This window comes from Pristiophorus japonicus, chromosome 20 (assembly GCF_044704955.1).
Source record: "Pristiophorus japonicus isolate sPriJap1 chromosome 20, sPriJap1.hap1, whole genome shotgun sequence".
NCBI lineage: Eukaryota > Metazoa > Chordata > Chondrichthyes > Pristiophoridae > Pristiophorus > Pristiophorus japonicus.
In genome coordinates, this window is record NC_091996.1 from 30,351,302 (window position 1) to 30,378,583 (window position 27,282).

Here is a 27,282-nt window from a genome sequence, read left to right on the forward strand (position 1 = left end):
ATAACTGTTTTGGGAAGTTCAGGTTTCGGATTTGGAGAGATTGAAATCAAAAATTGGGACGATGACGCCTGGGTGCAGTGGGGGGAAACTTCCACTGGATCTCCAAAGATGTCACATGCCAGCCCTGGTCCGCCAAGAGCCAGAATGGCCACTTCAGAATAAAATATCATGCGTGTGTTGGCCTCAATACCAGGCTGTTTCCACAGAGGATTGGACATTAGCTCAACATAAGGGTTAAGATGTATGCCACTAACCCGAGATCATCATGATTTAGGCACAGACCCAACACTAGCCCGGGAGTTGGACAGTAGCTGGTTCCTATCCTTACATTACAACAGTGACTACATTTCAAAAGTACTTCATTGGCTGTGAAAAGGTGCTACATAAATGCAGGTCTTTCATTCTTTTCATATCCCGCGTTACCAAAATGTTTTAATGTTGAAAAGTACTTCCACCAGCAGAGTAACACTTCCCTTTAAAGGCCACTGTACAATGTAAAACGTTTGGCAAAGGTTTTGTTGTTGTGAGGGAGAAGAGCTAAAGTGCTCTAGGTTATTACCATAACAATGTCCTCGTGTGTAAGTGACGTGATGATGGGATCAAACCTGCTCAGACCTTCTGGCACACTCCTGCCACCACTCCAGCCGGGATTTACTTATCAGCCACTTAAGGGGGTGTGGAGAAACACTTTACCTGTCCCTTACAAAGCCAGTGATGCAGAGAAGGCAGAGCTGAGGGAAGGGTCAGGGCAAGGACTCCCTGTATTGGCCGTTCTGGCTTCTCAAACCTCTGTGGAACCCAGTGTGAGATTGGTATACCCAGTGAGATAAGATGTACAGGCCTCCAAGGTCCAGGTCAGTAATTGGAGTGTGGGCAGGTACAGCAGGAGCAGCAAGAGACTGTAGAGCGACGTGATCGGAGCCCAGGAGAAGCGTGAGTTCGGGTCCCAGAAGAGGCGAGGGCCCTGGGGCAGCACGGGCCAGCCCACACTGTGATATGTGTGTGCACTAGGTCCATGCAGCAGAGCTGGTCTCCAGTCGTCTAGGTTAACCCTTGCCACTGGACCAAGGCCTAGCTCTGTCAAGCCCGTAGGGTGGCTGGTGTGCAACGGCCACCACACGTAAAAAAAAAATCCACACACAGGCATGTTCCACCCTTCAGGATGTAGTTCGGGACCTGAAATATTAGGTCCTTCATTGAAACACCTGTGAACTCATCCTTTTTTGGATTAGAAGCAAGTCATCCTCGCTTCGAGGGATTGCCTATGATGATGGTGACAGGCCTCCAGTTTTTAAAAGCATTTTTAGTATCGAAGTGGATCGATAAATCATTTCTCCAGTGGAGGCAAGTGGGGCAACCTGCCCCTCCCCCTCCCCCCGGTTGGCAGAAGGCATTGGAGCTCGTGGCAGCATTGGGTGGCTCAGGTGCATTTGTATTGGTGCTGATGCCCCTCCGAATGCAGGCAAATGAGGTGTCTTTCTACTCAGCTACCGAACTCGGTCAGGGTCAGCATTGGAGGGCACTGACTGGCACAAATCCAGTGTAACTGCCTGGATCCTGGTCCTATAAATCCGAGGCTGTGTCATTTGCTTTGACTATTGTAAACGAGAGGAAAACGATTCAACAAATCTTTTTTACATGAAGACAAGATCCTTTTTTTTAAAATAAGGCAGTTTGAATATGTGTGAAATTGACCTGAAATGGATAAGTACCATGTACTGCTAGAATCAAAATACTAGAACTTGAAATGCAACTAAGATGCACTCTCTGTTTAAACTTGACATGCCAACATCTGAACTGCAGTTTAACAAAATGATTTACATTGTGATTTTTTTTTAACAAGCTAAGACTCTTAATATTGGAAAGATTTGATTTTGACAGTTTTTATCATTTCAGTCTCCGCTAGGCCAAAGGGGAAAAGGGATACACGTTCCTCGAAACTCCTTTGTGCTTCTCATTGCCTGGACAAAATAACATGGTAAAGAGTGACAATGTGCAGGAGATACATCTGTGGGGTGCTTAATTGTATTTCACTGAGGACAGCTTCATGGTGACTGCTGTGACATGACACAGAATACATTCAGGAAATAAATTCATTTAGAGCGGTAATACCTGTAAGCATTATGTGTGTCGCAAAGCTGGTCTATGAGAAATTCAATGCCTGTGACAAGAAATGGCTTATATTAACATTGATTATTGGTCCATGTCCATGCTGCTCTCAGTGCCAATCTCTGTAAAAGGTGACATTTATTTTAAGGAAGAATTTTTGTCAGAGTCGGGTTGATTCCTTTTTACGGTCCCGCTGAAAAGCTGCTGCTACACGATTGGTTTAGACGGAGGATGCTGGGTTTTGTGAATGATGTGTATCTGTAGCTGTTGCTAATGATCAAAGTTATTGTGACAATGTGGTCATCACCTCCCAGGTGGATGTGTTGCTCACGGTGAGCTTTCGGACCAAACTAAACTCCAGACTGTCCGCTGGCTTCCCCTTGAGGTTGTGTTCGCGTACCTCTGCTCTGAGATGTAACTGGCTTCATTGCCTCAGCAGGACACCGCCAAGATTTCTTTGGTCAACTGAATGTTTGACACAAACCAAAGCCATCCCCGTGCTTACAGGTTTCTAAACCAAACCAAACTATTGAGGAATCCAATTAAGTTAAGATTCAATTTGCCAAGTATGGAGTGCACAACCTCTCCCAATAAGGACACACCCTGCGTAAGCTCCATACAAACCCGTGAGCATACTCTCAGGTGCATACATTAAAGAGGGGGGTGCATGATAAGGGGATAAGGGGTGATTTAAATGGAGAAAGATTGCAAAGTGCCGCAGTACAGCGGGACCTGGGGGTATTTGTGCATGAAACACAAAAGGATAGTATGCAGGTACAGCAAGTGATCAGGAAGGCCAATGGTATCTTGGCCTTTATTGCAAAGAGGATGGAGTATAAAAGCAGGGAAGTCTTGCTACAGCTATACAAGGTATTGGTGAGGCCACACCTGGAATACTGCGTGCTTGGTTTCCATATTTACGAACGGACATACTTGCTTTGGAGGCAGTTCAGAGAAGGTTCACCAAGTTGATTCCGGGGATGAGGTGGTGGACTTATGAGGAAAGGTTGTGTAGGTTGGGCCTCTACTCATTGCAATTCAGAAGAATGAGAGGTGATCTTATCGAAATGTCTAAAATTATGAGGGGGGCTTGACAAGGTGAATGCAGAGAGGATGTTTCCACTGATGGGGGAGACTAGAACTAGAGGGCATGATCTTAGAATAAGGGGCCGCCCATTTAAAACAGAGATGAGGAGAAATTTCTTCCCTGAGGGTTGTAAATCTGTGGAATTTGCTGCCTCAGAGAGCTGTGGAAGCTGGGACATTGAATAAATTTAAGACAGAAATAGACAGTTTCTTGAGCGATAAGGGGTTATGGGGAATGGGTAGGGAAGTGGAGCTGATTCCATGATCGGATCAGCCATGATCGTATTAAATGGTGGAGCAGGCTCGAGGGGCTGTGTGGCCTACTCCTGCTCCTATTTCTTATGTTCTTATATCTAAACCCAGGACACTTGGGCACTTGTTCACCAAACCCCCAAAGCTTGGCGATCCCTCAGTGTTAATACGGATACTGCTGGAGTTCAATTAGCTCAAACCATCCAGTTTATTTTAAGGCTCCTTAAAACCTGCCTCTTTAACCAAGCTTTTAGTAACCCCTCTGTAATGTATGCACCTGTGAGTGTGCTCACAGATTTGTAGAGCTGTTGTACCCCCGGCAACCAAATTTTAATTTGATTTGTTTAATGGTCCAGTGTTTAATTTGTCAGTTCTCATGCCCCTTTAGTAAGGGGCTCTTGATTTATAGTTTTACATAAAATAGTTGTAGAGCTGTTGCGTTGTGAGTGGCTTAGCCAGTCATGTGATGTTCACAAGACTCAATAAAACCCCAGTCAGTTAAGTCTAGGCCATCCACGATGAGGTATGCAGTGGTGAGCCTAGTGGCTGAGCTGGTAATATGTAATGTGATTGTTCAACCTTTGTTAATAAACCAATTAGTTCTGAATAGCAATGTGTTATTTTGAATTCTTGAGAAAAGAACTCACGAAGCAAATACATTACAGCCTTCCAATATCTCTTAAATTGGCTTGGGTCAATTTTTGCCTAATTATTCTTCTGTGAAGCACGTTTAGATATCTCTCTATGTTAAAGATGCTATATTAATGCAAGATGTTTTTGGCTCTATGTTGGAGCCTCATAAAATATACCCTTAGTTTCTGCACGAGACAATTGCTATTGTGTTTATTCTGTTTGGTTTCTTGAAACAGTTGGATAAAGGGAACATTTGGCTATGACTAAAGTGCTCCTATTAAAAGACTTTTACTGGATTAACACCTTCTATAATGAGTATCAGAAAATTAAATGAGTTTGTTGCAGGGAATGAATTTAATGATTTATAATCGTATCATATGACGAATTACATATCAACCTTCTGGGTTTGTTTGGCATCTTGTAAAAAACAATAGGCTAGGGTTAAGGGACGCATTCTTTTCTATTTTAATGACCTGCATATACACAAGACTCAAATTTTACGTCAAGAGCCCAACAAAATGCTGGTGGAGATTTCGGCTTTGTAATTACAAGCCAAGCATTGCGAGTGAAGTTTGGGACTCTGGGGTATGGAATCCCAGCACAAAGCCTCAGTGCCCCGGTCAATTAAAGAGCTGGAAAATGCAGCATTCCCGGATTTATGAAGAGTGAACTGTATTCCACCTCACCACTCGAGCAGATTTTCTCTGCCTTCTTCTGGATTGCTGTTCGAGGTAGAACTCTCGCACTTATTTGCAGTTGGGGTTGGACCCTATGCAGGAAGAGAGCAGAAATGATGAATATTGATGATAATTTGAGGTTCTGCAGCTCCCAGTGTGGTAGTGAGGAACACAGGATGGTGCCCCCGTGAAGTCCAGGCTTTGAGAGAGGCTGAAGCCTTCGAGTTTAAAAACTTTAATGAAGGTAGTTAAGGACACAAACACAATTCAATGTAATCATCCTATTGTGAAATATGAAATTTAAAAAAAATTAATGCAGGCATAAATGGGATAATGTCTGCTAAAATAACAGGCAAAGGAACTCATACAAATGTTTTAAGTGCTCATCTGCAGTGATTGCCAACACATTTCTAGGCTTCTGTGTGAAACATGACCACAATACAAACTATGGCATCAAAAGTGTAACAATATATTGAAAGGTTGGGGGAGAGCGGTAGCTATTTAGCAGCACAGTTCAGATTTTAAACCTTTAAGCATTTGCATATTAATAACAGATCCATTACATGTCAGAGTTTTAATGGTTTGCTTCTGACTTAAGAATTATTTAAAAAATTAAATATGCAATATCTAATTTCAATTTTTTTAAATCATTCCAACAATTGCAAGACACCTAACCCATTTCTTCACCATTAATCTTGACATTAAGCAAATATTGCAAAGATGAATGAACACAAGATATCCAGTGAGCAATTGTGGGATATTAAGTTTATCCTAACAAGTGAGGAAGACCCATTAATGTGATAATTAACTGCGATGGTGAAATGTTGGCATGCTCCTATGGGGTTTTCCATGATAAATGTTGACATAAAAATGTTATAGGAAGTGAGGTTTGTAGAACAAGATGTGCACACCATATGTAAGATTTCTAATATATTTGATGTGTAAAATTTTGTATCTTTTTCAGAATTCAGAATCGCTATTTCAAGTCTTGTGTGGATGGTTGGATGGTTCATGGCTTAATAATGGTCTCATGGTCACCATTGTGAAATGTTAAGCTTCCTTCCTTGATTTGTATTGGACAATGTTGGATGAGTAACTCCTAGATATAAGCCGAGAAAGAAAAGCAAGATACAGCTGAAGGAAATATAAAGAGAATTAGCTGATGTGTGGGGTTGGAGGGCTCAATAAATCTGTTAAGATGTTTCAAAAACAGAGAAACATAGAAAATAGATGCAGGAGTAGGCCATTCGGCCTTTCGAGCCTACACCACCTTTCAATAAGATCATGGCTGATCATTCCCTCAGTACCCCTTTCCTGCTTTCTCTCCATACCCCTTGATCCCCTTAGCCGTAAGGGCCATATCTAACTCCCTTTTGAATATATCCAATGAACTGGCATCAACAACTTTCTGCGGCAGGGAATTCCACAGGTTAATAACTCTCTGAGTGAAGAAGTTTCTCCTCATCTCAGTCCTAAATGGCCTACCCCTTATTTTAAGACTGTGTCCCCTGGTTCTGGACTTCCCCAAAATCGGGAACATTCTACCCGCATCTAACCTGTCCCGTCCCGTCAGAATCTTATATGTTTCTATGAGATCCCCTCTCATCCTTCTAAACTCCAGTGAATACAGGCCCAGTTGATCCAGTCTCTCCTCATATGTCAGTCCTGCCATCCCAGGAATCAATCTGGTGAACCTTCGCTGCACTCCCTCAATAGCAAGAATGTCCTTCCTCAGATTAGGAGACCAAAACTGAACACAATATTCCAGGTGAGGCCTCACCAAGGCCCTGTACAACTGCAGTAAGACCTCCCTGCTCCTATACTCAAATTCCCTAGCTATGAAGGCCAACATACCATTTGCCGCCTTCACCGCCTGCTGTACCTGTATGCCAACTTTCAAAGACTGATGAACCATGACATCCAGGTCTCGTTGCACCTCCCCTTTTCCTAATCTGCCGCCATTCAGATAATATTCTGTCCTCGTGTTTTTGCCCCTAAAGTGGATAACCTCACATTTATCCACATTATACTGCATCTGCCATGCATTTGCCCAATTCCCTAACCTGTCCAAGTCACCCTGCAGCCTCTTAGCGTCCCCCTCACAGCTCACACCGCCACCCAGTTTAGTGTCATCTACAAACTTAAAGATATTACACTCAATTCCTTCATCCAAATCATTGATATATATTGTAAAGAGCTGGGGTCCCAACACCGAGCCCTGCGGCACTCCACTGCCATTCTGAAAAGGACCCGTTTATCCCGACTCTCTGCTTCCTGTCTGCCAACCAGTTCTCTATTCACGTCAGTATACTACCCCCAATACCATGTGCTTTGATTTTGCACACCAAAGAAGACAGACTTGCATTTATATAGTGTCTTTCACAACTACCGGATGTCTCAAAGCGTTTTACAGCCAATGAAGTACTTTTTTTTTTTAAAGAGTGTAGTCACTGCTGTAATGTGGGAAACGCGGCTGCCAATTTGCGCACAGCAAGTTCCCACAAACATCAATGTGCTAATGACCAGATAATCTGTTTTTGTTAGTGATCTGATTAAGGGATAAATATTGGTCAGGACACCAGGGCTAACTCCCCTGCTCTTCTTCGAAATAGTGCCATGGAATCTTCTACATCCACCTGAGAGAGCAGGCGAGGCCTCGGTTTAATGTCTCATCTGAAAGATGGCACCTCCCTCAGCACTGCACTGGAGTGTCTGCCTAGTTTTAAGTGCTCAGTTCCTGGAGTCGGACTTAGAAGTGAAGGTTTGGGAGAAAGTGATAAAGTACTATTCATCTGTATTTAATCTGAAAATTCCTACCCTTCCAAAATTGGATTAATTAACCTTAGTAAAACTGTAGACAATAAGCTGTTCCTTGCTTGCTACGGCATTGTTAAAGGTTAGTCATGAGAATACATGCAAAATTATACAACATTGGAGCATCATTGAACGTTAAGTATTGAATGCCTGTTCAGGCCAGATGTTAGTGAGTTTATGGAATCCCTTTTCAAATGTTGTCCTTTTTAGTTCTTTGTGTTATGAATGAACAACAGAATTGTTGTTAAAATAACAATCGAATTAGAATATCTTTGGACAGCAAAATTCATCTCAAAAGTGCCACTCTGTCTGTGGGAACTATGAAGTTGCAACCAGACCTCCAGGCATCAGGGAACACAATATGTATTTTAATAGCCATCTGGGACTTGTACATAAATTTGCATCAATTAATGCTTTAACTGCACTTTGTGGTTTAACAATCCACAAATGACTAATGCATGGGATCTTTATAATGGCTCTTACAATGAATGAGGATAAGCTATATCCTATAACGGGAATAACACACCTGTCAGTCTGTCTGTGTGTGGTGGTGATACATCAGAACACCTTTATCAAAATATACTTAAACATAAATCTTGGTCCCCAACAGCTTACTTATGTGCCAATTAAATGATATTTGATTGAAATGTTCTTCAAATGTTCTCCTCACCCCTTCATGGTAATGGGTCTCATTAAATCTCGCTTTTATTTTCAAAGATGTCTTCTACTGTAGACAAAGATCAATTTGAACTTAACTCCAGACACACAGACAAAATAGGGTCAACTTAATTTCTGTGTGTGAGTTGTCCCAATGTCATATTGGTGAAAAATCAAAATATGGAGACATTAACAACAGTAGTAATCTATACCATATCTCAGTAAATCTTTACAAATGGTACATGGAATGATGTTGGAGAAAGGATCTTCAGACAAGTAGAGCACATTTCTAATTTCACTGGGAGTAAGAATTGAATTTTAATCCTCATTATGGTGTTATGAATTGTTTTGGAATTTGCATAAAGGGGGTTGGGGAGCAGCAGGTTGATGGCTTTGCAGTTCAAAGTAACTAAGTATGAACTATACATTCTGGGAATAAGAATAATGAATGCAAATAAACCCTAAGTGACGAGTTCTCAAAGAAGTGAAGGAACAGAGAGATCTGAGTGCAAATACACAAAAGGAGGATTAGACGCCTAAAAAGGGCATTAAGATTTTGGATTTTATTTCTAGATGCGTTGAATACAAAAGAAATTATAATGATTCTATACAAGATATTGGTACGGCCACAGTTGTGGGAGGTTTGAGACATCTGTTACAGCAAAGAGCTACAGGAAGTGTACAATGTAGACCTACTAAGATGACACCAGGTATGGGAGGATTTAATTGCGATGCAAGATTTGAAAAACTAGGACTGTATTCGCTAGAGTAGAGAGGGTTAGCAAGAGATCTAATAGAAGTGTTAAAAAATGTAAATGCTTTGAGGTGATAAATAATGAACGATTATTTCCTCTGGCCGTAAATCTGTAACAGGGGAGCGTGGAGTTCGGATTAGTACAAGAAGCATAAAGGGGGAGGCTGGGAGGCATTTTTTTTTCCACACAAAGGATTATTAGAATACAAAATGCACTAAGACAAATTTCTGTTCTAGTTGACTCAATCGTGACGTTTAAGGTAGAATTAGGTAAACAATTAAAGAAGAAAAATATGAAAGACACAGGGAAAATATCAGAGAAATGGGATGAGAGAAGACAGTTCCAATGATGGAGTCAGCAATGAAACAATCGCAATGGGCTGAATTGCCTCCATTTGTGCAGCAATTTCTACAATTCTGTGATTTCTGTCTGTGTTTATGGGAAGTGTCTAACCCTTATTTAATGTTGTTTTATATCCATTCAGTGCGCAGTGTTTGAAAACTAGTTAGATTTATGCCTCTGCTTCTGTTTTCCATGCAGCTACTATGAAAATTGGACCTTTGGGTAATTACGGAATATAAGTTGTTTAGCTTGGTGTCTCACAATGGAACTGCCAAAAACAGTCAATTAAAATATCGACTCACTCTTTTTAAAGTAGGGTCATATTTCAAATGTCCATGTGGACACTATATCTAAATGGTCAGGGTCAGTCTGATTATTACTTACACAACACAATATCCTAAACCTTTCTATCCAGCTCCGTGTGCAGATAACCCGGAAGTGATTTTCCATACACATAATAGCGCATAAAAATGAATAGATAAATAAATGCATGCAGAATTATATGAATTATGACAGCTTGTCTTATGCTGGGTATCTGTACGTATTACTAATTAGTTCTGCTCTGGTCCTAGAAGATGCTTTATTTTTTTATCACATCTACATTTTAATATCTCTCATAATCCGAGATAATTTTATACAGAACTAACCAGAGTTGTGCATATATTTACAACGCAACTTCTCTAAAATGCAGCTGGCTATAGGATGCCTATAAGGTCTGGGAGCAAGGGGGAGAAAAGTCACAAAACTATCTAGTTTTTTGCTTGCGCTGATTTAATTGTATAACAGAATGTTTGAGAGGTGAGCATTGTGAATGGGATAGTACGCTGAATTGTTCATTCGCTGTTTCAGAAGCAATAAATGTTCATTACCTGAGATATGTTGTAGTTGGCTGATATTTGAGTAATACGTCTAAATCTTTCTAACATAAACAGTACTTTTCAAAGTTATGTTCCCATAGTTCTGTTTCTATCACCTGAGGCCAGACCTCTCTCATTGCAAATTATTGCAAAAAGATAACTCTTTTTCACTAAATGTTCAAAAATATTTTGAGATAGCACCCAGGCCCACAAACCTTATGCAGTATAATATAAGGGATTAGTATGTTTGTTTAATGATTTATCTCAGAAATATGTTTAAACCTTAGGAGCTATCACCACTGTAAGCCAGTATCGGTTTCTGCTAAAGGACATGGCAGGAATTAACTCGTGAATTGTAACATTAGTAAATGGTCCAATGTGTTAGGTGTTAATAAATCTCAATGTTACTCTTGACCATCAGGAGCAATGGTTGCCGAAACTTGCCCAGTGCCTCCTAGCTGTTGAGCAGGTCAGTACTGATGTCACACTCAGAGGGCAGTGATCGCCTTTCACAAATATGACAAAATATTTATGACCGCAGATGTGTGGCAAAGCAGAAGCGGAATAACTCAAATGAGGCACAACATTGAGGAGGTGAAGATTCGAGTGTGGGGGAGGAGAGACGGGAGAACCAGTTATGGAGAAGAATTATTCGGTGTATTCTCCACTGAGGAACCACAATGTATCACTGGAGGCCTTAGCTTTCTGGAATTGTTAGAATTATTGACCCATGAACAATAATAATAATACCATACGGACCAAAGAATGTGTAAGCATTCACATTCTGATTACACAGTAGACTTGCTCCATGCAAGCAGCCTGTATGACAAGGGATGCGGTAAAGAGAACACTGTAATGTGGTTTCTTTCTGAATGTTTTGACTACTGAAACATTAAGTTTAAAAATGCATCTTCACATAAGGTCTCCAGAATCGATTTTCTGCATCTTTTTAATGATAATCTTATGAAACAGAATTACATGTACAGAGCCAGCTAATTCTTTCAATAAATAAGTAAGAAATTATTGAGTGAAATATTGAGTGAGCGGAACCCTGCTACAATGGCAGCTTTATTTTTTTTATCACAAGGGATCCATGGGGACATCAGCTGCTTCAGATGAAACACATCTGATGATCGGATGACCTTATTGTGACTAGCTGATGGGAAATCTTGGCTCTATTGACTGCTGTATGTTACTGAATAATCACTGGTAACATGCCCTAGTTCCTGGGGTGTGGAGAAGGAAAGGGCTAATGTTTATGTAGTTTTTAATGTGTTTGAGCTAAGTCAGTAAAAATGCACTCGAGAAGTTGTGATTTTTTTTCTCAGAAGTATAGATGCCTTTATGTTTGATCACTAAACAAAAGACAGAGGGGGATGATCTAAGGCTATATTCCACTGGCTGCACTGGATCAGAATATTGGGCATCGTGTGAAATTTCTTCGCCTATGAATCCAGGATCATCTCTACCCGCTTCTGCTTCTGGAAAGTTAAAATATTGTCAATTTTTGAAGAAACATTGCTTTATAGCAACAACAACTTGCATTTATATAGCGCCTTTAACGTAGTAAAACATCCCAAGACGCTTCACAGGAGTATTATAAGACAAAGAATTTGACACCGAACCACATAAGGAGAATTTAGGGCAGGCGACCAAAAGCTTGATCAAAGAGATAGGTTTTAAGGAGTGTCTTAAAGGAGGAAAGAGAGGTAGTGAGGTTTAGATTTTTAAGAAAGGAAGACTTGCATTTATATAGCACCTTTCATGACCACTGGACGTCTCAAAGTGCTTTACATCCAATGAAGTATTTTTAGAGTATAGTCGCTGTTGTAATGTGGGAGTCGCAGCAGCCAATTTGCGCACAGCAACTCCCACAAACAGCAATGTGGTAATGACCAGATAATCTGTTTTGGTTATGTTGATTGAGGGATAAATATTGGCCAGGATACCGTGGATAACTACCCTGCTCCTCTTCGAGATAGTGTCATGGGATCTTTTATGTCCACCTGAGAGAGCAGACGGGGCCTCGGTTTAACGTCTCGTGCAAAAAACGGCACCTCCGACAGTGCAGCACTCCCTCAGCACTGCACTTGAGTATCAGCCTAGATTTATTTGCTCAAATCCCTGAAGTAGGACTTGAACCCACAACCTTCTGACTCAGAGGCGAGTGTACTGAGGCACAGCTGACACTATTATTCCAACATAATTCTGTTTGCACTGTGGTGGTGAATTCCAAATGATTTTGATGTTATTGCTATTTTGAAGGCAAAATGACAGTTTCAATATTGTGGATAAACCCAACTTAGACTTGGGGATTTATTATGTGATTAAACCCCCGCCTGTGTGAGCAGTGACTGCTGATTGACTCCTGTGCACGGTACTTTCAATTTAGTTTGGATGCACTCAATAAGCTCATTGAAAATGAATTAATGGTATAAAAAGAGCAAACCATAGGATAGAGATGTCAATAATTTGCATTACAAACAGGACTACAGCATAGATTTGAGATGTTTAGTCTGAGCCGTAGCTGACTGAGTTTCGAAAGTTTTTATAAACGGCTCAGCAAGCCATAAGTCCAGTAAAAATTCATATAAATTAGATCACTTCCAACATAAATATATCACCGAAACAGGATGAGGTTAATCAAAAATGTTCCAAAATGGAGAGTAACTCATAAACTCTGGGCAAGGATTTATTTTTATTCAGCTGTGCTATCTTTAATGTAACATAATAAAACATACCTCTTTGGCCTAGCTTTTGGTCACCTGCGCTAATTTCCACTTGCGCAGCTCAGTGTCAAATTTTTATCGCATATTACTCCTGTGAAGCGCCTTGGGACGTTTCACTACGTTAAAGGTGCTATATAAATACATGTTGTTGTTTTGTGGTATACAGATAAGATACTCAGTGCGTACCTATGAATTACGAGGTAGGTAGACTGGATGCTTCAACCTCACAAGTGACAATCATGTTTCATGTAAAGCCTGATTATCAATATGGTTTACACGATTCAAATGCTATTTTTTTCCATGATTTCTTTTAGCTTTATGTAAAGGGAGAAAACGGTCACAAGCCATCAGGTGAGGTCAGCAAAATTCAGTCGTGTGGTATCACACACCGGCATGACTAGAATAGGACATTAGCTATTGTGGTTAAAGTTAATGCTTTGCCTGCACAACATGCGGACACATATCCCATTTGTGAGATTAGAATCTATTAATGAAACTCAAAACCAAATCATAAGCAAACTTGGACCTGTGAAATCTTGGTCATGAAAAATAAGTGAATTAATTTATAAGCTGTGTCAAAGCTTGAACTCATCCAGGTCTGATTATTAATTCAAAGATGTAATGTTCTGTGTGGGATTGTTTGAATAATTGACTACAGAATAATTTGGTGGAACTAATTTATCTTTGTTGCTTATGGCCAGTTCACCACTGAACACCGGTTCCTAATGTTGCTGTGATGGAAGCTCATCCACCGTAGTATTTAATTTGCATGAAATCTCCAATATCTAACATAAGGTACGATTGATTGTAACTGCTGATAGTTGGAGCTGCAGTGCAGTGGGCCGATGCACTGTGCGATTGAGTGTTCAGAGGCTGAAGGTTCCTCACAGGGTGAGTTCCTGATCTCCGTTGGGGGCATCTAGGAGACAACTAAATGGAGGCAAGTTACCTACCTAAGGGAGAAAGGAGAAATCAAAGGGAGGGGATTCACATTGTTCACGTGTATGAGTTACAAACGGTCACACTGCAGAACGATTGGACTCCAGGAACCTGTCAATTTATAGTTGGGTATGTGAAATGGAAGAATAAACCAAATGAAAAATGAGAAGAAACATAAACAAAACAAAAATGGCAATAATTCCTAATTATTGTGATTGGATTTTGTACAATGTGACCAGTACATTGGGATTTGATAAGCCTTTTTGAGATGCAATTACTTCATAAAGTTTTTTTCCATTTGAACATAACTCGAAGTTGTGACAGACTTAAAAGATGGGATTGTCATAGGAACTTTTATTGTCCAGTTTCAGTGTACAAAGCTGTAACACAATATAGTTTCAGTAAATACATCCTGTGCCCAAGTATAGAATTCCAATGTATAATTACTCTTCACTCCCTTTGTATAGAAATCATGATCTAAGCTTAACATTTCTCAGCAATGAGTTATACAGTGATCAGTTTATAATTAAGGAGCGAGTGACTGAACACTTTGAAAAGTGCCAGATGATGAGAGAGAGCCAGCATGGATTTGTAAAGGTTAGTTCATGCCTGACGAACTTGATTGAATCTTTTGAGGAGGTGACTAAAGTAATGGACAGGGGAAAGTGTATGGATGCTATTTATAGATATTTGATTAAATCCCTTATAAGAGACTGTTAGTTAATGTTGGAACCCATGGAATTGAAGGAAAATGATTGACCTGGTTAGGAAATTGGCTGAGCGGAGGAGACAGAGTAGGGATAATGGGCAGGTACTCGAATTGGCAGGATGTAATTAATGGTGTCTCACAACGATCTGTGTTTGGGCCCCAACTATTAATAGTATTTATTAATGACTTAGATGACGGGATAGAGAGCCACATATCCAAGTTTGTCAATGACACAAAGATGGGCTACATTGTAAGCAGTGTAGATGGAAGAATAAAATTACAAAGAGATATTAATAGATTTTTAAATTCATTCCTAGGATGTGGGCGTCGCTGACATGGCCAGCATTTATTGTCCATCCCTAAGATTAAGTGAATGGGCAAAACTGGCAAATGGGTTTCAATTTCAGCAAGTGCAGATGGGCCTAAAATGGTAGACCAGGGTACTTTCTGAATGGTAAGTCTAGAAACAGTGGAGGTGCAAAGAGACGTTTGGGGTCCAGGTACATAGATCATTAAAATGTCATGGACAGATATAGAAAATAATCAAAAAGGCTAATGGAATGCTGGGCTTTATATCTAGAGGACTAGAATACAAGGGGGTAGAAGTTATGCTGCAGCTATACAAAACCCTGATTAGACTACACCTGGAATACTGTGAGCAGGTCTGGGCACCACACCTCAGGAAGGATATCTTGGCCTTAGAGGGAGTGCAGTGTAGGTTTACCAGAATGATACCCGGACTCCGGTTGGGGTGGAGTGTAGAATGTTTCAGTATAAGGGGTGTCGCAGTTGTGTGAGGCAGACTGGTTGGACTGGGTGCTCTTTGCCTTTTCGTCATTGTTCATAGGTTTGTATGTAACCTTTAGGACTGCTGACCAAGGGCCGTGCGGCTCTTTGTCGGCTGGTGCGGACACGAAGGGCCGAAATGGGCTCCTTCTGCGCTATAAATTTCTATGTTTCTATCCAAGGATTAAATTATGAGGAGAGATTACACAAACTAAGGTTGTATTCCCTGGAATTTAAAAGGTTAAGAGATGATTTGATCAAAGTTTTCAGGATATTAAGGGGAGCTGATAGAATAGACGGAGAGAAACTATCTCTGCTAGTTGGGGAGTCCAGGATTAGGGGGCAGATCTTTCGGGAGTGAAGTTAGGAAACATTTCGACACACAAAGGGTGGTAGTAGTTTGGAACTCTTCCACAAACGGCAATTGATACTAGATCAATTGTTCATTTTAAATCTGAGATTGATAGATTTTTGTTAACCAAAGATATTAAGGGATATGGGGCAATGGTGGGTATATGGAATTAGGTTGTAGATCAGCCATGATCTCACTGAATGGCGGAACAGGCTCGAGGGGCTAAATAGCCTACTTCTGTTCCTATGTTTCTATCTGATGTAATAAGCAACCCAAGGTTTTGGGTAACTTGTAGTTTCCATGAAAATCCACACATTAGAGACTCAATTCAAAAATGGTAACACCCAGTCACAGTCTGTTTTGTGCTTCTACATATAGATGTATATAAAACTAATTGTGAGTCTTCATTGAGAAACACTAAAGGATCCTAACTGCAAAACACTAATCCTAGCATTAAGCCAAATTATCTACCTCCAATGTTTGTGCTGTCAGACTCACATGTATCTCTGAACTGAACATAAGTATCTATTTATCTTCACACATCTTTTTAACTGTTCCTGTCTTTCTAAGTGCATTTTGGTATTAATCTATATCTGTGGGTATCTCTATATGTCTTACTTTGTCTGTGCTGATGTAAATGGTAATCCATTTTCAGAGAGCTCTGTATTGGTTACTGAATTATAAAAAATGCTCAGCAGCACAGAGGAATCAATTTCCACATTTTTCTCCTCTCTAATCTAAGCTGAGGAGGGGCTGTTGTTTCCAGCCTGTGGTGGACTATTCCCACAACAACTTGGGTCCCACAGGCAGGATTTACATTGATTTTCATTCAGCTCGCAGCACCAATATTTCTTTCTCTAAGTATAAACCAGACAACCTTTACTCACCGCCAGCAGATAAATCAGCTGCACTCGAGCTGGACACTCTGTCCCACTAATTCACTAATAGCAGTCCATTAAATATGTTAAACAAGCATTTAGTTTCGGTGGATGAGGAGTCAATTTGAGGAAAGGCTTGATTGAAAATCAATTGTTTGTTAGCCGAAAGGTTGTGTACAGCCTTCTGGAAGTATATATGTGCCATAGCCTTGGTGCAACCTGCCTTTGTACACAGATGAGAAATCCCAGTGCTGTCCTTCCAACACACAGCGATACAATCAACTGAATCTACGGCTCACTCATTTTCTGCATATTTACATGCTACACTCTTACATATCATACCACAGATCATGTCTTAGATGATTTGATGGATTGGGGACTCTAAAATGCAACTTTAAATGCGGCCCAGTTTTATAAAAGAAATATATAAATGTTTTACTTCAGTTACTTTTGTGCAAAACTTTTGACTTCAGCTCTTTCTTTCATGAGAACAGTATTGAATTTTTAAACCATCACTATGAGAGATGGCTGGGACAATAAGTTTGTCGGAAGGACACGGGAATCTAATGCAGGGCAAGAGATTGGACTTCATTACTTGAACGTGTCTCGTGTGTCAGTCAGCACTTATTGTAACAATTCTACCTCTTGACCAAAGAGTTATGCGCAGTTAGCATTGTGCCCCACAGTCTAAGCTTTCTATATAAGAATCTGTATAATACAAGTGATATGCAGATCTTCTTCCATTTTGTCCAATTAGACTCCTGAGGCTGGATTTTCCACAAGAGTTAGGACGGCATCCTGCTCACCCAGCCGTGCCCGGCATTTTCTGCCAGAACTCGCGTTGAGCATGTAATACATCGGCCCAAACAAGGGTAAGCATATTATAATGAACTGCCTTAGCAATGTGGGGTGCAAGAGACATCAAAGTAGAAACATAGAAATAGAAACATAGAAATTTACAGTGCAGAAAGAGGCCATTTCGGCCCATCGTGTCTGTGCCGGCTGACAAAAAGCCACACAGCCCTTGGTCTGCAGCCCTAAAGGTTACATACACACCCATGACCAATGACAGAAAGGCAAAGAACACCCAGCCCAACCAGTCCGCCTCACCACAACTGCGACACCCCTTGCACTGAAACATTCTACACTCCACCACAACCGGAGCCAAGTGATCTCCTGGGAGAGGCAAAAACCAGATAAAAACCCAGGTCAATTTAGGGAGAAAAAATCTGGGAAAATTTCTCTCTGACCCATCCAGGCGATCGAAACTAGTCCAGATCATCACCCTGGCCATATTCTATTCCCTGCAGTACTTACCATTAATACTGCGTCAGCCAACAAAAGGTTATCCATTCTAATCCCAATTACCAGCTCTCGGTCCGTAACCCTGCAGGTTGCTGCACTTTAAGTGCCCATCCAACCATCTCTTAAAAGTGGTGAGGGTTTCTGCATCCACCACTCTTCCAGGCACCGAGTTCCAGATCCCCACAACCCTCTGTGTAAAGAAGCCCCCCCCTCAAATCCCCTCTAAACCTTCCACCAACCACCTTAAAACTATGCCCCCTCGTAATAGCCCCCTCCACCAATCAAAATAGACCCTTACTATCCACTATGTCCAGGCCCCTCAATATTTTGGACACCTTGATGAGGTCTCCTCTCAACCTTCTCTGTTCTCTTGGCTTCCAGCGTTGCTGTGGGTGATGGAGAAATTTAAATTTGAAATGAATTCTCCAGTGCCACGGTTTTTAAAAAATGTGACCAGAAGTTCTCCCGCCCTCTTTAGCTGACCCAGGGGCATTGATGCCAAACTCTGCCAGGTGGCTGAGGCCTGCCACAGCCTAGCTCTGCTGCTGGAGTTCGGTAGGCCACCTCAATTGTACAAAACAACCTGACCCCAGAAAATTATTCGGACTGTGTGCCACATTCTTGTGGCAGGTAGAATTTCAGCCAGGTTTCTACCAAAGTGGAAAACTCCATTTACTGTTTGTTCTTTCAGGTGATGAACATAATGCGGCGAGGACAGGCTGGTGGAGGACCTTTGTCTTACTAATATTTAGCGTAAGGCCCATGCTTTCATATGCCTCGGTAAATACGTCGACTATGTCCTGGAGTTCAGCCTCTGTGTGTGCACAGATGCAAGTGTCGTCTGCATACTGTAGCTCGACGACAGAGGTTGGGGTAGACTTGGACCTGGCCTGGAGACAGCGAAGGTTGAACAGCTTCCCACTGGTTCTGTAGTTTAGTTCCACTCCATCGGGGAACTTATCAACTGTGAGGTGGAGCATGGCAGCGAGGAAGATTGAGAAGAGGGTTGGGGCAATGATGCAGCCCTGCTTGACCCCGGTCCAGACATGAATTGGGTCTGTGATGGATCTGCTGGTAAGGATCATGGCTTGCATGTCGTCGTGGAGCAGGCGGAGGATGGTGACGTACTTTTGGGGGCATCCGAAGCGGAGGAGGACGCTCCATAGACCCTCGCGGTTGACAGTGTCAAAGGCCTTTGTAAGGTCGAAGAAGGCCATGTATAAGGGCTGGTGCTGTTCCCTGCAATTTCCTGCAGCTGTCACGCTGCAAAAATCATGTCCATTGTGCTCCGGAGGGAACGAAATCCGCACTCCGATTCCAGGAGGAGCTCCTCGGCCACGGGGAGAAGTCGATTGAGAAGGACCCTGGCGACACCCCCGCTGCCCCGCAGAGATCAAGATCCATGGACAACGTGGAACACTTCCCCTATCTTGGGAGCCTCCTATCAACAAGAGCAGGCATTGATGACGAGATCCAACACCGCCTCCAGTGCGCCGGTGCAGCCTTCGGCCGCCTGAGGAAAAGAGTGTTTGAAGACCAATCCCTCAAAACTGTCACCAAGCTCATGGTCTACAGGGCTGTAGTAATACCCGGCCTCCTGTATGGCTGAGAGACATGGACCATGTACAGTAGACACCTCAAGTCACTGGAGAAATACCACCAACGATGTCTCTGCAAGATCCTGCATATCCCCTGGGAGGACAGACGCACAAACATTAACATCCTCGTCCAGGCCAACGTCCCCAGCATTGAAGCACTGACCACACTTGATCAGCTCTGCTGGGCAGGCCACATAGTTCGGATGCCAGACACGAGACTCCCAAAGCAAGCACTCTACTCGGAACTCGTCCACGGCAAACGAGCCAAAGGTGGGCAGAGGAAACATTACAAGGACACCCTCAAAGCCTTCCTGATAAAGTGCGACATCCCCACTGACACCTGGGAGTCCCTGGCCAAACGTCGCCATAAGTGGAGGAAGTGCAGAAATCAAGTGCAGGCAGCGGAAGGAGCGTGCGGCAAACCAGGCTCCCCGCCTATCCTTCCCTTCAACGACTATCTGTCCCACCTGTGATGGTCTGTGGCCCTCGTATTGGACTATTCAGCCACCTAAGGACTCATGCTAAGAGTGGAAGCAAGTCTTCCTCGATTCCGAGGGACTGCCTATGATGATGATGAACATAATGAACTTGACTGTCTGTCTTTCCTTTCAGGTAACCTACTGTAACTATAACAACAACAACTTGTATTTCTATAGTGCCTTTAATGTAGTAAAACATCCCAAGGCACTTCACAGGAGTGTCATAAAACAAAATTTGACACCAAGTCACATAAGAACATAAAATACGAAATAGGAGCAGGAGTAGGCCATACGACCCCTCAAGCCTTCTCCGCCATTCAATATCATGGCTGATCTGATCATGGACTCAGCTCCATTTCCCCGCCCGCTCCCCATAACCCCTTATCCCCTTATTCCCTTATCGTTTAAGAAACTGTCTATTTATGTCTTAAATTTATTTAATGTCCCAGCTTCCACAGCTCTCTGAGGCAGCGAATTCCACAGATTCACAACCCTCTGAGAGAAGAAATTTCTCCTCATCTCAGTTTTAAATGGGCGGCCCCATATTCTAAGATCATGCCCTCTAGTTCTAGTCTCCCCCATCAGTGGAAACATCCTCTCTGCATCCACCTTGTCAAGCCCCTTCATAATCTTATACGTTTCCATAAGATCACCTCTCATTCTTCTGAATACCAATGAGTAGAGGCCCAACCTACTCAACCTTTCCTCATACGTCAACCCCCTCATCCCTGGGATCAACCGAGTGAACCTTCTCTGAACTGCCTCCATAGCAAGTATATCCTTTCGTAAATATGGAAACCAAAACTGCAAACAGTATTCCAGGTGTGGCCTCACCAATACCTTATATAGCTGTAACAAGGCTTCCCTACTTTTATACTCCATCCCTTTTGCAATAAAGGCCAAGATACCATTGGCCTTCCTGATCACTTGCTGAGCCTGCATACTATCCTTCTGTGTTTCATGCACAAGTAACCCCCCCACCCCCCTCCAGGTCCCTCTGTACTGCAGCACTATGCAATTTTTCTCCATTTAAATAATAACTTGATATTTGATTTTTTTCTGCGAGAGTGCACGACCTCACACTTTCCAACATTATAGTCTGTCTGCCTAGGAGATATTAGGGCAGGTGACCCTTGGTCAAGGAAGTAGGCTTTAAGGAGCATCTTAAAGGAGGAAAGAAAGGCAGAGAGGCGACACGGTTTAGAGAGGTAGTTCCAGAGCTTCGGGTAGCTGAATGGCCAAGCTGAGAATGGACAAACTTGCAGCTGATGGAATTAAGCATTGAAATCTGTTGGTCTGGTTCAAATTGTGTTGGCACATTGGTTTTCAATCACCTGGATTTGGGCATGAATCCAGCCCAAACTAACGTGATAAAAGCCATCTCTGTTCATTGTAAGGGATTTACAAAAAATAAATTTGGTGATTTTCAACCCAGTCCCTAATGAAAGCAGGCTGCACTCAACACTGCCCTTATCTTGGTTCTAGATTTAACAGTCCAATTTGGAGACAGCACTAGGAGATTGTGAGTTACAGAATGGACATCTGCTGTGCTGTGCCTAAGTGGGGAAACGTTCCAAGGTTCCGCGTCAATGGTGGGCCTTCATACAGCGGGCGGTTTATCAGAAAATCACTAATGTGTTGCCTGCAATTTCTGTTGATTTTCCAAGTTCTCGCAAAATTTCACCCAACCTAGGAGCGTTTAATGCCAATGTTGGGTAATCAAAGGGAAAAAAAGCATTCTATATCCCAGCACTAGTATCCAATGGACACAAATTCATCAAAACAACCTTCAAAGTTGTGGTTGTTGGGTCACAAAGCCTTGAAGGGCAGCAGAACTGCTTTCCCATTGGCCTATTTTTTCCGACAAAAACATTACACTCGATATTGTATGCCTGTGGTACACTGAAAAGAAAGGGAAAGTTTAATATGATGCAGTGTGTTAATCGCTTGACGGACTCATTTTATTTATATGGGAGCAGACTGACCAGAAGATGGTAGACATTTCCTAGGTGCATAACAGTAGATTATTAAAAGTATAAATCCTTGAAATTTGGGTAATTTGCGTCACCCGTTAGTGCTCCCGGGGTGGAGGGGGGGGGGGGGGGCAAACGACTTTGTGATTGGGCGTGGCACCACTAACGACTCCCGCTAAATTCGGCGGGAGTTTAATGGCAGAAGTAACACATAGCGGTCGGCTCCGCAGCGCTGGCGATGTTGATGTCATCACCGTGCATAGCGCCCCGGACCCTAAATTGGATATTGCCCCCTGAAGCTGCGCCGGGCGATGACAGCGACAGTTTCAGGGATGCTCACCGGGTGGCCGGCCGCTCACGGCGCAAAACTTAAAGGGGAGGTGTGCTATTGGTTCAAAAAAAATTCTCACCTTTTTTTGTGCGGCCCATTGGCGCTTTGGACATGATCTTGCCACAATCTTGCAGCCCGGCACTCTCCTTGGACTCCCCGGTGCTCCAGGTAGGCGCCTTTTTTTTTTGCTGCAGACTATGCAGCTTGGGCCCTTCCCTTTAATTCAGGAAAGAACCCCCCTCCTACGTGGTAACCCCAATTTCTCGCGAGAGTCGAGACTTCTGTGCCTACCGGCGTTATTGAATTTTTCCCCGGTAGAGTCCTAGATCTACGGAGGCTCCTTCCAAATATTGTATGTCCAACTAGTCCAGGCACTGTTCTAGTGTCCTGTTAATGGCACTAACATTGTCTTTAAATGAGTTGTAAATGAGCTGAGGAGCAAGGAGTTTATCTGTGTTTCTGGTGCTGTGGCAATTTTAATGATGTTGATATTAAATGGAAGCACAGAACCAGATTCTCGGTTCAACGTCTCCCTCCATATCGAGATATGTACCACTGAGAAGATAGTGCACTGTTGTGAGGTTCTTGGGCCATCTACCTATTTAAATGTTCTTTTTTTCTTCAGAACTTATGATCCAAGATTTCCCTAGACCCCTGTCCTGCCCCCCAGGGCTGGAGCTTGATTTCTAGTTTTTCACATCTCTGTGATACTGCACAGGGAAAATTCAACTGTCAGAATGCAAAAGGAAGTGGATTATCCCGCTCTTGACCTCCTTCGTGTAGCAATGATACTTGATCATGGACAGGGTTGTTGTAAGTGGAGACCATTAGTGCCAGTGACAAGGATTTAAAAAAAACAGATTCATTCCCATTATTATGCAATCTACTTTACCCATTGTCTGTGTGGCTGGGAAGTAATATTGTACCCCAGCGAAACATCGCAGGGTCATGGAAACCCAGCGATGCAGACACTACCACATAAGTAGCACCTTGATGCGGGTGGGGGGTGGGGTGCTGGAATCAGCTGGGGGGGTAAACGGAGCAGCGTCAGGGCAATTGAATGAGCCCCCCTCACCTGCAAATCCATCCCCCCCCCCACCACCCGCACATCCATCCTCCCCCGCACCTCCACCCCCCCCCCTCACCTGCAAATCCATCCCCCCCCCCCACCACCCACACATCCACCCCCCCCTCCCCCCCAGCAGCAAGGAGATGAACTTAAGGAAGTCTTTAAGGCTCAAAAAACCCTACGGTATGAAGAAAATGTGATGCCAGACCAGCTTTACCCCTTTCCTTTATTGCAACTAATGATCCCTTTAAATAACCCTCTCAATCTGTGCCGCCCACGATTTGTGGGCAGTTTGGGTAAGTGGTGGTGGCAGCGTGGATCCACACGGAAATTGCGTTGAGCATTCTAACTCTGGTTGACTCCTCTGTGAATATTATAATGAGGCCCCAACCTGTTTTAGGCAGAGCACTGACTGCCTAATCCAAGTCTGCCCGAAAATTGGAATGGTGGCCCTCAGCAGACTGTACTTCCTGATTTTGTGACTTGCGACTGCCATGTTAACTAACATAAATGAGGCAAAATCTCACTGTGTGCCTCGGAGCAAGAGTAGGCCATTCAGCCCCTCGAGCCTGTCCCACAGGACATAAAGAGGCTGCAGGAAGACATAGACAGGCTAAGTGAGTGGACAAGAATTTGGCAGGTGGAGTATAATGTTGGAAAGTGTGAGGTCATGCACTTTGGCAGAAAAAAAATCAAAGAGCAAGTTATTATTTAAATGGAGAACGATGGCAAAGTGCTGCAGTACAACGGGACCTGGGGGTACTTGCGCATGAAACACAAAAGGATAGTATGCAGGTACAGCAAGTGATCAGGAAGTCTAATGGTATCTTGGCCTTTATTGCAAAGGGGATGGAGTATAAAAGCAGGGAAGTCTTGTTACAGCTGTACAGGGTATTGGTGAGGTCACACCTGGAATACTGCGTGCAGTTTTGGTTTCCATATTTATGAAAGGATATACTTGCTATGGAGGCAGTTCATAGAAGGTTCACTCGGTTGATCCCGGGGATGAGGGGGTTGACTTATGAGGAAAGGTTGAGTAGGTTGGGCCTTTACTCATTGGAATTCAGAAGAATGAGAGGTGATCTTATCGAAACGTATAAGATTATGAGGGGGCTTGACAATGTGGATGCAGAGAGGATGTTTCCACTGGTGGGGGAGACTAGAACTAGAGGGCATGATCTTAGAATAAGGGACCGCCCATTTAAAACTGAGATGAGGAGAAATTTCTTCTCTCAGAGGGTTGTGAATCTGTGGAATTCGCTGCCTCAGAGAGCTGTTGAAGCTGGGACATTAAATAATTTAAGACAGAAATAGACAGTTTCTTAAACGATAAGGAGTTATGGGGAGCAGGCAGGGATGTGGAGCTGAGTCCATGATCAGATCAGCCATGATCTTATTGAATGGCGGAGCAGGCTCGAGGGGCCGTGTGGCCTACTCCTGCTCCTATTTCTTATGTTCTTATGTTTTTAAATGCTAATTTCCACTTTTTAATCTGCAGTCTCTTTTAGCGAGTTTACCAAATTGGTCTCACAGCTGAGGGGCAGTTTTGGCCCTTGGATTTCCCTCTGCTGGTGCTAGTTTGAAACTTATTTCAAACCTTAACTTGTATGCCTTATTTGTTGTGTGCCATCATTAATTCTGACCTTTTAATAATTATCAGAAAGACAGTGAGCATCAGTGCTCCTGTGCGTGCTGGATTGGTACCAAAAACTGAAGAATTAAAGGATTGAGCAACGCTCTGTGTCAAGCAAGCCATTCCCCGAGATAAACCACATGTGCAACTGCTTTGAAACCCATGAATTATCCAGCATTTAAAATAAAAGATGAAGAAAGCCAATCCGGCTTACCTCATACAATAAACAGCCAAGTGACCAGATATCTGATTTGAAGTTGTAGCCGTTTTCATGTATTCTCTCCGGGGACATATAGTACGGTGTTCCAACTGTAATTTAAAAAAATAACACAGGACATTATGGCACTCAGTTTTATTAGCAATAAATTCAACACTGCACAGAACAAGATAAATCAAACGGTGCTGCTAAATTTTCTATGGGCCTAGCTTAACCCATCGTGAACTGTCACATTTCTACTGTGTATTCTTAAAAGGTCCAAAGGCATTATGGGATAAATCTGTCCCAGCACAACACAAGAAACTCGGCTCGCTACCAATTATTTTCCCTATTGGAGATCATTACCAGTTATATGGAAGATGTGCTCTGATCTTCACGTCCTTAAAAACATGCCGTGTGGTTATCACACACACAATCATACAGACTTTTATTAGGACAAGAATTAAATTTAGATCCCATGTGTATAAAGTCATGCTAAAATGCTGGTGTTTTTATAACCCTGTCGGCTTTTCTGATGAGGCGCTTACAATAGTTAACAAAGGCTTAACTGAAAAGTGGGATAAAGTTGGCTCAAAATAAAATCCACTCTCTTAGACACACTGCAGACAAAGGCTTGCAGCCCTGTAGGTGGAGCTGGAGAAAACTGCTTGACATTAAAGACATGGGGGAGTATAAAATCTTAGCTACCGTCTGGATTTTGGCAGAAGACGTTGAAAATTAACCAGAATTTCTAGTTAATAAACATCGTGAAGCAACACTTTAAAGTGTTCCAATAAGAATTTTTTTGATGAATTTCTAGCGTCTTCAACCAATTTCAGGAGATAAAGTTAAAAATGACCAGAATATAAGTGTATCGTCAGCTATTTGTGCGCGTTCCATCCTTGGCTTACTGGCTTTGTTGTTCTGCTGACCATTAGATGCTTTGTTTATGACTATAATTGATTCACTTTGGTGGTAAAAATATTTAATGCCAGCCTAGGAAGTTCAGCGCGACAGAGCCAGGATGAGATAGCTTCTGAAATGATCATGTGGAATAATTAGATATGAATGCTCAATGTGTTCAACTGAAATTCTTCTCTCTCCTATTTTTATTTTAAATGGATTAACCCCGTCACTAAAACAACAGAGAGGGGAATTTCAGACAAGCACATTTAGCATTTGCATCCTATTATTCCACAGTGCAATTCCAAGGCCTGAGTAGACTGCATTATAGTCTTATGACTTGGGCTACGAACATTTTTGCCAGGCTATCGACTTCGATGTTTAGGTAGCCCACTTGGCTCACAATAGATAAACGGAATTTCTCCCTTTGCAGGAGAAGATTTAGGAGGTTGTCCCAGTGAACATGACACTTTATCCAGCTGTTTTTTCATGAAGTGCGAAATGAAAAGACCATTGTCTTCTTTCTAGTTCCCACCTGATATGGTCCAAAAAGCTTGGTTGATACTGTCACCTGTTACAGTCAAACATAGCACATTAAGAACAGAAGATTCAACAACCGTTCGAATTTAGAAGTTTCTATCCATATTGGTGAACCATGTTACATCAAATAGTTTGCATTTAATTAGGGGGGGATTAAGCCAAATGAATGTATATCTGACTGAGCTAATAAACAGAACCAGTCTGTTGAAAAATCTGCTTGCGTTTCTAAACCTGAATTCATAGATTGTATTTCTTTTAATTCTGTGTGTTAGCTGCTGGCAGCAGGCAATTTCTAAAAATATCCTCCACCAGAGGGAAATTTGCAGTTGATTTGAGCTTCTCCAATTCATGAATATAAACTTCTCAGCCGGGAGGCCCAGCAGGATAACAAGCTTCTCGGGGCTTAGGCCATATATGTTGAAGGTATCTCCTAGGATGCATACAGTAGCTGTTTGCGATACTGTATCTGTATTTCAACTATGCTGGATGGTACCGCAGTAGAAGAGAGTTATCCTTTTTTACAGACACAATTACCAACATGCAATAGGAATGCAGAAATGGAAGATTACAACCACTCCCCTTTGGTCTGAAAGACAAATCACACTGGGTGCTAAGTAAGCAGCTCTCAGACTAGTGTAGCAACTCCATCCTGTACAAGATTATTTGGCGAAGCTCATTTT

General features: G+C 42.4%; 1 protein-coding gene across 11 annotated transcripts in view; it reads right to left on the minus strand.

The window, feature by feature from the left end:
- Window positions 1-27,282, minus strand: part of LOC139232464 (serine/threonine-protein kinase Nek6-like) — a 337,407-nt gene that overhangs the window by 35,601 nt on the left and 274,524 nt on the right. For 10 of the 11 annotated variants that reach the window (XM_070862692.1, XM_070862690.1, XM_070862681.1 and 7 more), the window contains one exon: window positions 25,178-25,272. In XM_070862692.1, coding sequence (XP_070718793.1) covers window positions 25,178-25,272 — 95 coding nt within the window. Of the gene's footprint in view, window positions 1-4,575; window positions 4,850-25,177; window positions 25,273-27,282 lie in introns of those variants that run through there. The other variant, XM_070862691.1, reaches the window with a different exon arrangement.